Genomic DNA, 18010 nt, shown 5'->3' on the forward strand with positions numbered 1-18010 from the left:
TCTTGGGAATTTATAATATCATCTTTTCAGTTAATAGTGCTTATTGTGTGTTGACAGAAAACATTTAATCTTTCAGTTTTTTTACAGTTTAGTCATGTGTAATTTGATCTCCATCAAATTATGTCACTCTTGAAAGCTGTAACTCTTGGGAAGAATGTATTTGTATTTATTTAACCTTTATAGATCCCCACAGGGTTGTCGTCATAATACCCATTAAGCCTAGCGGAAATGGTTCCAATAGTAGCCCCCATTTTAGAAACACTTCAAATTAAGTCTGTTTTTTTTTCTCTGATGTTTTGATAACCCATGTAAATCCCTCTCGGACAAGGTGACTTTTATCAATATATTTGACTCTATTTACTCTCAGATTTCGAAAATGCTAATTAGCATCAAAGTAGACATCATGCAAGACTACAAATCCCTGCAAGCTCCTGCACGTCATCTCTAGAGGACACCTTTGCTGTCAGCTAGCTCGCTACTAGCTAGCTCGATCCAAAACGAAAGATATACTGAACATTAATTTACTGTTCCATATTTTATTTAACTAATATCTGTTGGCTTATTTATGCATTTGGTCTTGTGTTTTCTATCCTAGTAGCCGTCAGATATTTACAATGTGCAATGAATGGGCTAGTTTTTTTTGCAAAAAAAAAAAGCTAGCGATCTAGCTAGCTACCTAGATGATATTAGCAACATACCCTTATTTTAGGTTGTGGCTAGACGGTATACCAGCTACGGATGGATGTGACGCATAAATCATCAAAATCATCGTCATTTTGGAATCGTTTCAGGGAGCATTTTAACTAACCCTAAACCAGTGTCCAAACCTTAACTTAATTATCCTAACCTTAACCTAATTATCCTAACCTAACCTAGACATTTTAATAAATTTATTCAAAATGAAATACAAAAATACACTATAAATCTATAAATGTATGTGGACACCCCTTCAAATTAGTGGATTTGGCTATTTCAACCACAACCGTTGCTGACAGGTGTATAAAATTGAGCACACTGCCATGCAATCTCCATAGACAAACATTGGCAGTAGAATGGTTTTACTGAAGAGCTCAGTGACATTCAATGTGGCACCGTCATAGGATGCCAGCTTTACAACAAGTCCGTTTGTCAAATTTCTGCCCTGCTAGAGCTGCCCCGGTCAACTGTAAGTGCTGTTATTGTGAAGTGGAAACGTCTAGGAGCAACAACGGCTCAGCCGTGAAGTGGTAGGCCACACAAGCTCACAGAACGGGACCTCTGAGTGCTGAAGCGCGTAACGCGTGAATCATCTGTCCTCGGTTGCAACACTCACTACCGAGTTCGAAACTGCCTCTGGAAGCAACATCAGCACAATAACTGTTCGTCGGGAGCTTCATGAAATGGGTTTCCATGGCCGAGCAGCCGCACACAAGCCTAAGATCACCATGCGCAATGCCAAGTGTCAGCTGGAGTGGTGTAAAGCTCGCCGCCATTGGACTCTGGAGCAGTGGAAACGCGTTCTCTGGAGTGATGGATAACGCTCACCATCTGGCAGTCCGACGGACTAATCTGGGTTTAGTGGATGCCAGGAGAACACTACCTGCCTGAATGCATAGTGCCAACTGTAAAGTTTGGTGGAGGAGGAATAATGGTCTGGGGCTGTTTTTCATGGTTCGGGCTAGGCCCCTTAGTTCCAGTGAAGGGAAATCTTAACGCTACAGCATACAATGACATTATAGATGATTCTGTGCTTCCAACTTTGTGGCAACAGTTTGGGAAGACCCTTTCCTGGGACATTTGTGCACAAAGCGAGATCCATACAGAAATAGTTTGTCAAGATCGGTGTGGAAGAACTTGACCTGCCTGCACAGAGCCCTAACCTCAACCCCATCGAACACCTTTGGGATGAATTGGAACACAGACTGCGAGCCAGGCCTAATCGCCCAACATCAGTGCCCGACCTCACTAATGCTCTTGTAGCTGAATGGAAGCAAGTCCCCTCAGCAATGTTCCAACATCTAGTGGAAAGCCTTCCCAGAAGAGTGGAGGCTGTTATAGCAGCAAAGGGGGACCAACTCCATATTAATGCCCATGATTTTGGAATGAGATGTTGGACAAGCAGGTGTCCACATACACTACATCACCAAAAGTATCTCATTTACATAAGTATTCACACCCCTGAGTCAATAGATGTTAGAATCACCTTTGGCTGCGATTACAGCTGTGCGTCTTTCTGGGTAAATCTCTAAGAGCTTTCCACTCCTGGATTGTGCAACATTTGCCCTTTATTCTTTTCAAAATTCTTCAAGCTGTGTCAAATTGGTTGTTGATCGTTGCTAGACAACCATTTTCAAGTCTTGCCATAGATTTAAGTCAAAACTCAGCCACTGGAACATTCACTGTCTTCCTGGTAAGCAACTCCAGTGTAGATTTGGCCTTGTGTTTTAGGTTATTGTCCTGCTGAAAGGTGAATTCATCTCCCAGTGTCTGGTGGAAAGCAGACTGAACCAGGTTTTCCTCTAGAATTTTGCCTGTGCTTAGCTCCATTCCATTAAAAAAAAAAAATTATCCTGAAAAACTCCCTAGTTCTTAACTATTACAAGCATACCCATAACATGATGCTGCCACCACTATGCTTTAAAATATGGAGAGTGGTACTCAGTAATGTGTTGTATTGGATTTGCCCCAAACATAACACTTTGTATTCAGGACAAAAAGTTAATAGCTTTGCCACATTTTTTGTAGTATTACTTTAGTGCCTAGTTGCAAACAGGATGCATGTTTTGGAATATTTGTATTCTGTACAGGCTTCCTTCTTTTCAATCTGTCATTTTGGTTAGTATTGTGGAGTAACTACAATGATGTTGATCCATCCTCAGTTTTCTCCTATCACAGCCATTAAACTCTGTAACTGTTTTAAAGTCACCATTGGCTTCATGGTGAAATCCGTAAGTGGTTTCCTTCTTCTCCGTTAACTGAGTTAGGAAGGACGCCTGTATCTTTGGAGTGACTGAGTGTATTGATACACCATTCAAAGTGTCATTAATAACTTCACCATGCTCAAAGAGATATTCAATGTCTGCTTTAGTGTCTACTTTTTACCCATCTATCAATAGGTGCCCTTCTTTGTGAGGCATTGGAAAACCTCCCTGGTCTTTGTGGTTAAATCTGTGTTTGAAATTCACTGCTCGACTGAGGGACCTTACAGATAATTGTATGTGTGGGGGGACAGAGATGAGGTAGTCATTCAAAAATCATGTTAAACACTATTACTGCACACAGAGTGAGTCCATGCAACTTATTATGTGACTGTGGGGTAAGCACATTTTTACTCCTGAACTTATTTAGGCTTGCCATAAAAAAAAATGGCTTGAATACTTATTGACTCAAGACATTTCAGATTTTCATTTTTATTAATTTGTAGAAATGTCTAAAAACATAATTCCACTTTGAAATGATGGGGTATTGTGTGTAGGTCAGTGTCCCCCCAAAATCTAAATGTAATCATTTTAAACAGAAATTTCAGGCTGTAACACAACAAAATGTGGAAAAAGTCAAGGGGTGTGAATACTTCCTGTATGCCTCTTATACATAACACATAAACATCTGACTTGAAGTAAAGATTAAAGAGATTCTCTGGTACTTTTATATATATTTTGCCAACCTCTTGACTCAATATTGCAGTGTGCAGATGTTGAAGTTTTAGCAGGTAAAGTTGCTTTCTTTAATATATGGACATCAGAAGTAGCAGTCAAAGAAAGATATGGTGAAAACGTAAAGAAACACCCAGAAGCTTGTTTTTCCTCTACCACCATCAATTTATTCAATATTTTTAGCTTCAATTGTTCTGGAAAGAAGTAGAATAAAGTAATGAAATAATTACAAAATGGAAAATATTTTTAACTAGATCAGAGAACAGATCAGATCACAGGTTTGATAAAACAAGTACGTAAGACCAGAGTGATAGACACAGAGTGTGCATCCCAAATGGCACCCTATTCCCTATATAGTGCACTACCATATATAGTGCACTATATAGGGAATAGGGTGCAATTTGGGACACAAACAAGAGAAAGAGACACACAAACAGATCAATATCTGTCTCTTTCCACTGAAAACAGCTGGACTCACTGTCAGGACCACCGTCAGATTAAAGAGGTCAGGACCACCGTCAGATTAAAGAGGTCAGGACCACCGTCAGATTAAAGAGGTCAGGACCACCGTCAGATTAAAGAGGTCAGGACCACCGTCAGATTAAAGAGGTCAGGACCACCGTCAGATTAAAGAGGTCAGGACCACCGTCAGATTAAAGAGGTCAGGACCACCGTCAGATTAAAGATTTAGTTTTATTTTACCTTTATTTAACTAGGCATGTCAGTTAAGAACAAATTCTTATTTACAATGACGGCATACCAAAGGGCCTCCTGCGGGGACGGGGGCTGGGATTAAAAATTAAAATATAGGACAAAACACACATCACGACAAGAGAGACACCACAACACTACATAAAGAGAGACACCACAACACTACATAAAGAGAGACACCACAACACTACATAAAGAGAGACACCACAACACTACATAAAGAGAGACGCCACAACACTACATAAAGAGAGACACCACAACACTACATAAAGAGAGACGCCACAACACTACATAAAGAGAGACACCACAACACTACATAAAGAGAGACACCACAACACTACATAAAGAGAGACGCCACAACACTACATAAAGAGAGACACCACAACACTACATAAAGAGAGACACCACAACACTACATAAAGAGAGAGACACCACAACACTTTGCAATTGCTGTTTGCTTATTTCAACTTACCTACTTTGGCGTTTCACTTCCACACCATAACGCACCGCTGGCATCCTGCACATGTCCACTGGTTTCTAGTACGTTGCTGTTCTTCTAACGGCTCTGTTTATCATGATGGAGCCAGGTGATCCATTACTTTAACCAGATACTCTAGTGGCCGCTCTAACAATTAAAATAAATGTCTTCAAATATATATATATAACGCAGTCGGGAGGAGGCAAGATCAGGTGAAACCATTCTAGCTCATGAGAGGGCAGACACGCGTGTGAACAACAGGCACGGTTTCCACTAGTTACCACAGCCACAAAGACAATAGTCTATCGTAAAAATGGATGAAAACTAAAAGTTGTTTTTTGGTTTTCATTTAAGGTTAGGCATAAGGTTAGCAGTGTGGTTAAGGTTTTAAATCACCATCCAACGTACAGATACTTAAAACATTGGCATCATTATTGTGTGCCCTACAAAATAACAGTCAGTTATATTTGTGATCACCATTCACCTGTTGGATAGCTCTCCTGTCTGATGGTCTTTTACCCCGCCAGGCTCAGAGTTCCTTCAGTTGGGACTGGGGACCGTCATTCCCAACCCTGGGGCTGTGGAAGGGTGTTCACCTGGAGGCCTTTGATGTGCTGCGACTGATCCATCTCTCTACCGTGCCAGTCTATGGTATGTGTCTCTCTCTCTCTCTCTCTGCATGTGCATCTAACTATTCTGAAATCGGTATCAGTACAGTTACTCGGTGAACTCTCCTAGGCTGAATCCCAGATCATCCCTTCCCCTCGCTCCTCTGGCCTCCATTTGTGCGTTCAGGCACGCCTCTGCCATATGCACAAATGTCCCAAAGCTGAGGGAGTTAAAATGCTGGAGGGTGTAGTGGCTAATTAGACTCATCGATAGCCACTTTGACCGAGTCTGCTTCGCTGCTGGCTTCAGAGTGAAGTGATATATCCCATAACACACCACATGCCTAATGTAACATGTGAAATACTTTCCAAATGAACTGTTTAACTGTTACTGAGGTATATTTCTTGTGAAACGACGGGGAATTTTCTCAGTTAAATTTCATGCTCGTTTTATAAGTGTGTCCAGAAGTTTATGCTTTTATTTGATCCCCTCGCAATTCTTGAAGTCACCCTCTGAGTTTCGTCAGCAACACGTGACAATGGAGGGCCCACCAAGCACGTTGGTAGGGGCGAGGGGGTGGTTTGGGATTCACCGCTAGTCATGGAAAGCCCTCTTCTTCCTCTTCCTGTCTCCCAGACTCCTCTCTGTCTCAGTGGGCGGTGAGGGTGGAAGTGTTGGTTGATGCTGTGGAGGAGACTGAAGCCCAGGTCAACCTCTCTCTGATGGAGCTGTCTACACAACACACCTTCACAGTGATGTTTCTCTCTGGGCAGAGCAGGAACACCTTCAGCCTCCATGTGAACACAGTTAGTATGGGCTGCTGGGTGGGAAGGTGACTGTATGGTTGTGTCCCCAATAGCACCCTATTCCCTTTATAGTGTACTACTATTGAGCAGAGTCCATAGTGTTAGGGTCCAGGGGGTTAGGGTCCATAGTGTTAGGGTCCAGGGGGTTAGGGTCCATAGTGTTAGGGTCCATAGGGTTAGGGTCCATAGTGTTAGGGTCCATAGGGTTAGGGTCCATAGTGTTAGGGTCCATAGGGTTAGGGTCCATAGTGTTAGGGTCCATAGTGTTAGGGTCCATAGTGTTAGGGTCCATAGTGTTAGGGTCCATAGGGTTAGGGCCCATAGGGTTAGGGCCCATAGTGTTAGGGCCCATAGTGTTAGGGCCCATAGTGTTAGGGTCCATAGTGTTAGGGTCCATAGTGCTAGGGTCCATAGTGTTAGGGTCCATAGTGTTAGGGCCCATAGTGTTAGGGCCCATAGTGTTAGGGTCCAGGGGGTTAGGGTCCAGGGGGTTAGGGTCCATAGTGTTAGGGTCCATAGTGTTAGGGTCCATAGTGTTAGGGTCCATAGTGTTAGGGCCCATAGTGTTAGGGTCCATAGTGTTAGGGTCCAGGGGGTTTGGGCCCATAGTGTTAGGGCCCATAGTGTTAGGGTCCATAGTGTTAGGGTCCATAGTGTTAGGGTCCATAGTGTTAGGGTCCAGGGGGTTAGGGTTCATAGTGTTAGGGTCCATAGTGTTAGGGCCCATAGTGTTAGGGCCCATAGTGTTAGGGTCCATAGTGTTAGGGTCCATAGTGTTAGGGCCCATAGTGTTAGGGCCCATAGTGTTAGGGTCCATAGGGTTAGGGTCCATAGTGTTAGGGTCCATAGTGCTAGGGTCCATAGTGTTAGGGTCCATAGTGTTAGGGCCCATAGTGCTAGGGCCCATAGTGTTAGGGTCCATAGGGTTAGGGTCCATAGGGTTAGGGTCCATAGTGTTAGGGTCCATAGTGTTAGGGTCCATAGTGTTAGGGTCCATAGGGTTAGGGTCCATAGTGTTAGGGTCCATAGTGCTAGGGTCCATAGTGTTAGGGTCCATAGTGTTAGGGTCCATAGTGTTAGGGTCCATAGGGTTAGGGTCCATAGGGTTAGGGTCCATAGTGTTAGGGCCCATAGGGTTAGGGTCCAGGGGGTTAGGGTCCATAGTGTTAGGGTCCATAGGGTTAGGGTCCATAGGGTTAGGGTCCATAGTGTTAGGGTCCATAGTGTTAGGGTCCATAGTGTTAGGGTCCATAGGGTTAGGGTCCATAGTGTTAGGGTCCATAGTGTTAGGGCCCATAGTGTTAGGGCCCATAGGGTTAGGGTCCATAGTGTTAGGGTCCATAGTGTTAGGGTCCATAGTGTTAGGGCCCATAGTGTTAGGGCCCATAGTGTTAGGGCCCATAGTGTTAGGGCCCATAGTGTTAGGGTCCATAGTGTTAGGGTCCATAGTGTTAGGGTCCATAGTGTTAGGGTCCAGGGGGTTAGGGCCCATAGTGTTAGGGTCCAGGGGGTTAGGGTCCATAGTGTTAGGGTCCATAGTGTTAGGGTCCATAGTGTTAGGGTCCATAGTGTTAGGGCCCATAGGGTTAGGGCCCATAGTGTTAGGGCCCATAGTGTTAGGGCCCATAGTGTTAGGGTCCATAGTGCTAGGGTCCATAGTGTTAGGGTCCATAGTGTTAGGGCCCATAGTGTTAGGGCCCATAGTGTTAGGGTCCTTAGGGTTAGGGTCCAGGGGGTTAGGGTCCATAGTGTTAGGGTCCATAGTGTTAGGGTCCATAGTGTTAGGGCCCATAGTGTTAGGGTCCATAGTGTTAGGGTCCAGGGGGTTAGGGCCCATAGTGTTAGGGCCCATAGTGTTAGGGTCCATAGTGTTAGGGTCCATAGTGTTAGGGTCCATAGTGTTAGGGTCCAGGGGGTTAGGGTTCATAGTGTTAGGGTCCATAGTGTTAGGGCCCATAGTGTTAGGGCCCATAGTGTTAGGGTCCATAGTGTTAGGGTCCATAGTGTTAGGGCCCATAGTGTTAGGGCCCATAGTGTTAGGGCCCATAGTGTTAGGGTCCATAGTGTTAGGGTCCATAGTGCTACGGTCCATAGTGTTAGGGTCCATAGTGTTAGGGCCCATAGTGCTAGGGCCCATAGTGTTAGGGCCCATAGTGTTAGGGTCCATAGTGTTAGGGTCCATAGTGTTAGGGTCCATAGTGTTAGGGTCCATAGTGTTAGGGTCCATAGGGTTAGGGTCCATAGTGTTAGGGTCCATAGTGCTAGGGTCCATAGTGTTAGGGTCCATAGTGTTAGGGTCCATAGTGTTAGGGTCCATAGGGTTAGGGTCCATAGGGTTAGGGTCCATAGTGTTAGGGCCCATAGGGTTAGGGCCCAGGGGGTTAGGGCCCAGGGGGTTAGGGCCCATAGTGCTAGGGTCCATAGTGTTAGGGTCCAGGGGGTTAGGGTCCATAGTGTTAGGGTCCATAGTGTTAGGGTCCATAGTGTTAGGGTCCATAGTGTTAGGGTCCATAGTGTTTGGGCCCATAGTGTTAGGGTCCATAGTGTTAGGGTCCATAGTGTTAGGGCCCATAGTGTTAGGGCCCATAGGGTTAGGGTCCATAGTGCTAGGGTCCATAGTGTTAGGGTCCATAGTGTTAGGGTCCAGGGGGTTAGGGTCCATAGTGTTAGGGTCCATAGTGCTAGGGTCCAGGGGGTTAGGGTCCAGGGGGTTAGGGTCCAGGGGGTTAGGGTCCATAGTGTTAGGGTCCAGGGGGTTAGGGTCCATAGTGCTAGGGTCCATAGTGTTAGGGCCCATAGTGTTAGGGTCCATAGTGTTAGGGTCCATAGTGTTAGGGTCCATAGTGTTAGGGTCCATAGTGTTAGGGTCCATAGTGTTAGGGTCCATAGTGTTAGGGCCCATAGTGTTAGGGTCCATAGTGTTAGGGTCCATAGTGTTAGGGTCCATAGTGTTAGGGCCCATAGTGTTAGGGCCCATAGTGTTAGGGTCCATAGTGTTAGGGTCCATAGTGTTAGTGCATTAAATAGGGAATAGGATGCCATTTGGGACACATCCTATGACTACTGGAATGACCTCTGAATGTCAGAGTTTTAGCATATCTCTGTTCTTCGCAGTGCTGAGGTAAATGTCTAGTGTGTGTGTTGTAGAGTAACCAGGTGAAGCTGTGGTGGCCCAGTGGCCATGGTGAGCAGCCCTCCTATCGTCTCAGTGTAAGAGGAACCATGCTGGAGGGAACAGCCATACTCAGGACAGACACACAGGTCAGAACTCAACATCTCTACTCCTCTCTCCTATTCTCTCTCTTCTCACTGTCTCCAGTCCTCTCTCTTCTCACTGTCTCCAGTCCTCTCTCTTCTCACTGTCTCCAGTCCTCTCTCTTCTCACTGTCTCCAGTCCTCTGTCTTCTCACTGTCTCCAGTCCTCTCTCTTCTCACTGTCTCCAGTCCTCTGTCTTCTCACTGTCTCCAGTCCTCTGTCTTCTCACTGTCTCCAGTCCTCTGTCTTCTCACTGTCTCCAGTCCTCTGTCTTCGCTCTGTCTCCAGTCCTCTCTCTTCTCTCTGTCTCCAGTCCTCTCTCTTCTCACTGTCTCCAGTCCTCTCTCTTCGCTCTGTCTCCAGTCCTCTCTCTTCTCACTGTCTCCAGTCCTCTCTCTTCTCACTGTCTCCAGTCCTCTCTCTTCTCACTGTCTCCAGTCCTCTCTCTTCTCACTGTCTCCAGTCCTCTCTCTTCTCTCTTCTCACTGTCTCCAGTCCTCTCTCTTCTCACTGTCTCCAGTCCTCTCTCTTCTCACTGTCTCCAGTCCTCTCTCTTCGCACTGTCTCCAGTCCTCTCTCTTCTCACTGTCTCCAGTCCTCTCTCTTCTCACTGTCTCCAGTCCTCTCTCTTCTCACTGTCTCCAGTCCTCTGTCTTCTCACTGTCTCCAGTCCTCTGTCTTCGCTCTGTCTCCAGTCCTCTCTCTTCTCTCTGTCTCCAGTCCTCTCTCTTCTCACTGTCTCCAGTCCTCTCTCTTCTCACTGTCTCCAGTCCTCTCTCTTCTCACTGTCTCCAGTCCTCTCTCTTCTCACTGTCTCCAGTCCTCTCTCTTCTCACTGTCTCCAGTCCTCTCTCTTCTCACTGTCTCCAGTCCTCTCTCTTCTCACTGTCTCCAGTCCTCTCTCTTCAGTCCTCTCTCTTCTCACTGTCTCCAGTCCTCTCTCTTCAGTCCTCTGTCTTCTCACTGTCTCCAGTCCTCTCTCTTCAGTCCTCTGTCTTCTCACTGTCTCCAGTCCTCTCTCTTCTCACTGTCTCCAGTCCTCTCTCTTCTCACTGTCTCCAGTCCTCTCTCTTCTGACTGTCTCCAGTCCCCTCTCTTCTCACCTCCTATTCCCTCTCAAAGTGTAAATTCATCAGATGTAATGTAAGTAGTATTTAGCTAACCTGGTTAAACCAGACAGAATGCTAAAATCACTATTGCTTCACTGGTGATCTTAGTCTTTAGGATCTTAGGTTTAACCAGGCTGGTATTCTGCTTCCAACAGGTGTTACTGTATTTATCATCCATCTCCAGATGTATTTAACATCCTCTCTATGTTAATCCCAAGGTGTATTTCCGTACAGTGGAGCTGGTCCAGGAGCCAATCGCTGGTTCCCCTGGGCTGAGTTTCTACTTCCGGGTCAACAAGAAGCCCATCTTCCTGAAGGGGTCAAACTGGATCCCAGCTCACGCCCTTCAGGACCTGGTCAGCCCTGCTGAGTGAGGCACACACACACACACTCACACACACACACTCACACACACACACACACTCACACACACACACACACACAGACACTTAATCGTCTTTGGTCTTAATCATGATATCAACCTTTCACTCATTAAATACTTCTAAGATGGGATGTGTTTTGTATATTTGAAACGGCCACATTACATTAACATTTTAGTAATTTAGCAGACGCTCTTATCCAGAGCGACTTACAGTTAGTGAGTGCATACATTTTTCATACTGGCCCCCTGTGGGAATCGAACCCACAACCCTGGCGTTGCAAGCGCCATGCTCTACCAACTGAGCTACAGGGGACTATTACAATGTCATTGTATTTGCATTATGATTCAAACAAGACTTTAGTGTTCTGATTTAACCCCCTAGAGTCGATTGACACACCGGTGCGTCAATCTAAGTTACATAACAAAAAAATCTCCATAAAAATCTGTCAGTTTAAACAAGATATATATATATTTTTTTTTTTATATATTTTTTTTTTTGCATTGGATGAGTCTCAATCCACCACATTCACCAGTGGATGAGTCTCAATCCACCACATTCACCAGTGTCCCACTTCCATATCTGAGGTGAAAGGTGACAGAGCTAGAGCGGTGTTTGTCAGACCGTGAGACATCCTGAAAATTGGTCTTCTCATGTAAACGTCTGTAGCGTCCGAACTGTTTGGGCTACAAATTAATGGGACCCCATCGTGGAACCCCATCGTGGAACCCCATCGTGGAACCCCACTGTGGAACCCCACTGTGGAACCCCATCGTGGAACCCCATCGTGGAACCCCATCGTTGGAACCCCACTGTGGAACCCCATCGTGGAACCCCATCGTTGGAACCCCACTGTGGAACCCCATCGTGGAACCCCATCGTGGAACCCCATCGTGGAACCCCACTGTGGAACCCCATCGTGGAACCCCACTGTGGAACCCCACCGTGGAACCCCACTGTGGAACCCCACCGTGGAACCCCACTGTGGAACCCCATCGTGGAACCCCACTGTGGAACCCCATCGTTGGAACCCCACTGTGGAACCCCATCGTGGAACCCCACTGTGGAACCCCATCGTGGAACCCCGCTGTGGAACCCCGCTGTGGAACCCCATCGTGGAACCCCACTGTGGAACCCCATCGTGGAACCCCACTGTGGAACCCCATCGTGGAACCCCACTGTGGAACAGTGTTCTCCGTTATTCAATGTGTTTCAATGGGCTTTAGACGTAAAGGACAAAAAACATTATTTTTTTTAATGTAGCAATTTTTTTTTCTTCCTAAAGGGTTCCTAAAAATCTAATAGCTAAATGATCCATAGTATGACCATCTTAAAACAATTCCACATGTCAGCTTAGCAACCCCCCTCCCCCAACGTCTTAGCTTAGCAACCCCCCTCCCCCAACGTCTTAGCTTAGCAACCCCCCTCCCCCAACGTCTTAGCTTAGCAACCCCCCTCCCCCAACGTCTTAGACTCTAAAGAATTAAAACTCTCACTGTAACCTGATAGATTTGAACAGACAGTAGTTAGTTGTTAGTGTCTCGTTTTATTCATTGCCTAACCATTGACAACAGTTGTGTTCTGTTTCAGTGTGAGGAACCTTCTACAGTCGACTGTAGACGCTAATATGAACGCTCTCAGGGTCTGGGGGGGTGGAGTCTATGAGCAGGACCTGTTCTACACTCTCTGTGATGAGATGGGCGTCATGGTAACTAACAAACTGACTGACTGACTGACGAGTGCTCTTTCTCCTTGTCTTCGTAAACAAATGTTCATTTTTTACCCCATTTTAATAGTATAGAGACCGACAGACAAGACCTAAGTCTGTTGCCAAACTCAAACAAGGGGTCCGTACCAAATGGCACTCCGTTCCCTATATAGTGCAGTACTTTAGACCAGAGAATGGCACCCCGTTCCCTATATAGTGCACTACTTTAGACCAGAGAATGGCACCCCGTTCCCTATATGGTGCACTACTTTAGACCAGAGAATGGCACCCTATTACCTATATAGTGCACTACTTTAGACCAGAGAATGGCACCCTATTCCCTATATGGTGCACTACTTTAGACCAGAGAATGGCACCCTATTCCCTATATAGTGCACTACTTTAGACCAGAGAATGGCACCCTATTCCCTATGTGGTGCACTACTTTAGACCAGAGAATGGCACCCTATTCCCTATATAGTGCACTACTTTAGACCAGAGAATGGCACCCTATTCCCTATATAGTGCACTACTTTAGACCAGAGAATGGCACCCTATTCCCTATATAGTGCACTACTTTAGACCAGAGAATGGCACCCTATTCCCTATATAGTGCACTACTTTAGACCAGAGAATGGCACCCTATTCCCTATATAGTGCACTACTTTAGACCAGAGAATGGCACCCTATTCCCTATATAGTGCAGTACTTTAGACCAGAGAATTACACCCTATTACCTATATAGTGCACTACTTTAGACCAGAGAATGGCACCCTATTCCCTATATGGTGCACTACTTTAGACCAGAGAATGGCACCCTATTCCCTATATAGTGCACTACTTTAGACCAGAGAATGGCACCCTATTCCCTATGTGGTGCACTACTTTAGACCAGAGAATGGCACCCTATTCCCTATATAGTGCACTACTTTAGACCAGAGAATGGCACCCTATTCCCTATATAGTGCACTACTTTAGACCAGAGAATGGCACCCTATTCCCTATATAGTGCACTACTTTAGACCAGAGAATGGCACCCTATTCCCTATATAGTGCACTACTTTAGACCAGAGAATGGCACCCTATTCCCTATATAGTGCACTACTTTAGACCAGAGAATGGCACCCTATTCCCTATATAGTGCACTACTTTAGACCAGAGAATGGAACCCTATTCCCTATATAGTGCACTACTTTAGACCAGAGAATGGAACCCTATTCCCTATATAGTGCACTACTTTAGACCAGAGAATGGCACCCTATTCCCTATATAGTGCACTACTTTAGACCAGAGAATGGAACCCTATTCCCTATATAGTGCACTACTTTAGACCAGAGAATGGCACCCTATTCCCTATATAGTGCACTACTTTAGACCAGAGAATGGCACCCTATTCCCTATATAGTGCACTACTTTAGACCAGAGAATGGCACCCTATTCCCTATATAGTGCACTACTTTAGACCAGAGAATGGCACCCTATTCCCTATATAGTGCACTACTTTAGACCAGAGAATGGAACCCTATTCCCTATATAGTGCACTACTTTAGACCAGAGAATGGCACCCTATTCCCTATATAGTGCACTACTTTAGACCAGAGAATGGAACCCTATTCCCTATATAGTGCACTACTTTAGACCAGAGAATGGCACCCTATTCCCTATATAGTGCACTACTTTAGACCAGAGAATGGCACCCTATTCCCTATATAGTGCACTACTTTAGACCAGAGAATGGCACCCTGTTCCCTATATGGTGCAGTACTTTTGACAAATACCTTGTCTGTCCTTAGATCTGGCAGGACTTCATGTTTGCCTGTGCCATGTATCCCACTGAGCCTGACTTCATAGAGACGGTTAGAGAGGAGGTTGTCCAACAGGTGAGCTACACCTACAGGTTGATGTTAGTAGCTTTGTCCAGGCCTCGACGGCCCATAGAGTACACTACAGGTTGATGTTAGTAGCTTTGTCCAGGCCTCGACGGCCCATAGAGTACACTACAGGTTGATGTTAGTAGCTTTGTCCAGGCCTCGACGGCCCATAGAGTACACTACAGGTTGATGTTAGTAGCTTTGTCCAGGCCTCGACGGCCCATAGAGTACACTACAGGTTGATGTTAGTAGCTTTGTCCAGGCCTCGACGGCCCATAGAGTACACTACAGGTTGATGTTAGTAGCTTTGTCCAGGCCTCGACGGCCCATAGAGTACACTACAGGTTGATGTTAGTAGCTTTGTCCAGGCCTCGACGGCCCATAGAGTACACTACAGGTTGATGTTAGTAGCTTTGTCCTCGACGGCCCATAGAGTACACTACAGGTTGATGTTAGTAGCTTTGTCCAGGCCTCGACGGCCCATAGAGTACACTACAAATCTCCTGTTTCAGACAGCTTAATGTAGCATCCCCTGGACAAGGCCTTGATGTATGTTAATATTGATTATGATGACTCATTTCCTGGTTATAGCATGTAATAACATGTTATAACACGTGTTCCTTCCTGTTTCCTCACCCCAATCAGGTGAGGCGCTTAAAGTCCCACCCCTCGGTCATCGTGTGGAGTGGGAACAACGAGAATGAGGCTGCCCTGGCCACTGATTGGTTCGGCATCCCTGTTGCCCAGCAACCCCGGTACCATAGAGACTATGTGACTCTGTATGTGGACAACATCAGGGCTATTGTTCAGAAGGTGAGAGGCATGTCTGAGACAGTTAACTAAGAAATACTGTAGTAAGAGTCATGACCTGCGTCTAATGTGGTCCTCTGTAGCTCAGCTGGTAGAGCACGGCGCTTGGAACGCCAAGGTAGTGGGTTCGATCCCCGGGACCACCCATACACCAAAAACAAATGTATGCACGCATGACTGTAAGTCGCTTTGGATAAAAGCGTCTGCTAAATGGCTTATTATTATTATTATTATTATTATTATTAAATGGCATATTATTATTATTATTAACCCTAGTGCCTATGTGGGTCATTCTACAGAAGTGTAAATTGGGGGATGATATTTTTCTTCTTCTAATTTGCATCTTATTTTCCCCCTAACTTTCAGCACGTCTTCCAACATGTCAGGTAGACATATACAGGATACTAAACTACATTAGTCACTACTGAAACATGGTGAAAAGGGTGCAGGGGAGAGAGACCCCTGCACAGTAGTGATCATTTTGATTAACCTAATATTACAGATTCATTTTAGACATTTTATTTGCATACCAAATTAACTAAATAGTAAAAACAATATTTTTAAACTGATTTTCAAAACCTTTAAATTGAATTCAGAGAAATATCATCTCTATTCTTCTCTGTAAAAAGTTCAGTGTGGATTGTATGAATCTGAAACTTGCTGATTTGATTTATGCATCTAATTAATTATGTTGTTAGACAGGTAAAGTGATCATTTAAACATCTTTATTTTGGCAAAATAACAGGTGTTTTGGTGTCAAGTATCAATCATAGAGATACATATCCTCTGTAGCTCAATTGGTAGAGCATGGCGTTTGTAACGCCAGGGTAGTGGGTTCGATCCCCGGGACCACCCATACGTAAAAATGTATGCACACATGACTGTAAGTCGCTTTGGATAAAAGCGTCTGCTAAATGGCATTAAAATAATAATAATATATAACTGATTTTAGTATAGACATTGCCATTGAAGTCTTCCACCATTTAAAAGTAATCAACTGGGTGGTCAGAGAGCATTTTCTTCTTCGTCTAGTTGGGTTGCCTATGGTTTATATACCAAAGACTAAGTTAATATCCAGGATCATTAGCCAAGACATTGGTCATAAGATCCTGACCCAGAGAGTTGAGACCATGACAATTAAAGACCGAATTTATGTGGTTGTAAGAAACTCAAGTAGAGTAAACTTGAGTACGGTAGGGTAGAGTACGGTAGGGTAGGGTATAGTATGGTACGGTAGGGTAGAGTAGGGTACGGTAGGGTAGAGTACGGTAGAGTACGGTAGGGTAGGGTAGGGTAGGGTAGAGTACGGTAGGGTAGAGTAGAGTATGGTACGGTAGGGTAGAGTAGAGTATGGTAGGGTAGAGTACGGTAGAGTAGAGTATGGTACGGTAGGGTAGAGTAGAGTATGGTAGGGTAGAGTACGGTAGGGTAGAGTACGGTAGGGTAGAGTAGGGTAGAGTACGGTAGGGTAGAGTACGGTAGGGTAGAGTACGGTAGGGTAGAGTAGGGTAGAGTACGGTAGGGTAGGGTAGAGTACGGTAGGGTAGAGTACGGTAGGGTAGAGTACGGTAGGGTAGAGTACGGTAGGGTAGGGTAGAGTACGGTAGGGTAGGGTAGGGTAGAGTATGGTAGGGTAGAGTAGAGTATGGTAGGGTAGAGTAGAGTATGGTACGGTAGAGTAGAGTATGGTACGGTAGAGTATGGTACGGTAGGGTAGAGTACGGTAGGGTAGAGTAGGGTAGGGTAGAGTATGGTAGGGTAGAGTACGGTACGGTAGAGTATGGTACGGTAGGGTATGGTACGGTAGGGTAGAGTAGGGTAGGGTAGAGTACGGTAGGGTAGAGTACGGTAGAGTAGGGTAGAGTAGAGTAGGGTAGAGTACGGTATGGTAGGGTAGAGTATGGTAGGGTAGAGTAGGGTAGAGTATGGTACGGTAGAGTATGGTACGGTAGGGTAGAGTATGGTACGGTAGGGTAGAGTACGGTAGAGTAGAGTAGAGTAGGGTAGAGTACGGTAGGGTAGAGTATGGTAGGGTAGAGTAGGGTAGAGTATGGTACGGTAGGGTAGAGTACGGTAGGGTAGAGTACGGTAGAGTATGGTACGGTAGGGTAGAGTATGGTACGGTAGGGTAGAGTAGGGTAGAGTACGGTAGGGTAGAGTACGGTAGAGTATGGTACGGTAGGGTAGAGTATGGTACGGTAGGGTAGAGTAGGGTAGAGTACGGTAGGGTAGAGTAGGGTAGAGTATGGTAGGGTAGAGTACGGTATGGTAGGGTAGAGTACGGTAGGGTAGGGTAGAGTACGCTAGGGTAGAGTAGGGTAGGGTAGAGTAGAGTAGAGTATGGTAGGGTAGAGTATGGTAGGGTAGAGTATGGTAGGGTAGAGTACGGTAGGGTAGAGTACGGTAGGGTAGGGTACGGTAGGGTAGGGTAGAGTACGGTACGGTAGAGTACGGTAGGGTAGAGTAGGGTAGAGTAGGGTAGAGTAGAGTACGGTAGGGTACGGTAGGGTAGAGTATGGTACGGTAGGGTAGAGTAGGGTAGAGTACGGTAGGGTAGAGTATGGTAGGGTAGAGTATGGTAGGGTAGAGTATGGTAGGGTAGAGTATGGTAGGGTAGAGTATGGTAGGGTAGAGTACGGT

At 45.5% G+C, this 18010-nt stretch overlaps 1 protein-coding gene across 1 annotated transcript in view; it reads left to right on the forward strand.

The window, feature by feature from the left end:
• LOC311121666 (beta-mannosidase-like) overlaps window positions 1-18010 on the forward strand; it is a 51807-nt gene that overhangs the window by 13240 nt on the left and 20557 nt on the right. The window contains exons 5-11 of the mRNA XM_084196125.1: window positions 5349-5472; window positions 6067-6236; window positions 9384-9497; window positions 10820-10971; window positions 12572-12689; window positions 14483-14569; window positions 15206-15373. Of these exons, the coding sequence (XP_084052251.1) occupies window positions 5349-5472; window positions 6067-6236; window positions 9384-9497; window positions 10820-10971; window positions 12572-12689; window positions 14483-14569; window positions 15206-15373 (933 nt within the window). The remainder of the gene's footprint in view (window positions 1-5348; window positions 5473-6066; window positions 6237-9383; window positions 9498-10819; window positions 10972-12571; window positions 12690-14482; window positions 14570-15205; window positions 15374-18010) is intronic.

This window comes from Coregonus lavaretus (assembly GCF_964263955.1).
Source record: "Coregonus lavaretus genome assembly, contig: HAP1_SCAFFOLD_728, whole genome shotgun sequence".
NCBI classification, from domain to species: Eukaryota; Metazoa; Chordata; class Actinopteri; order Salmoniformes; family Salmonidae; genus Coregonus; species Coregonus lavaretus.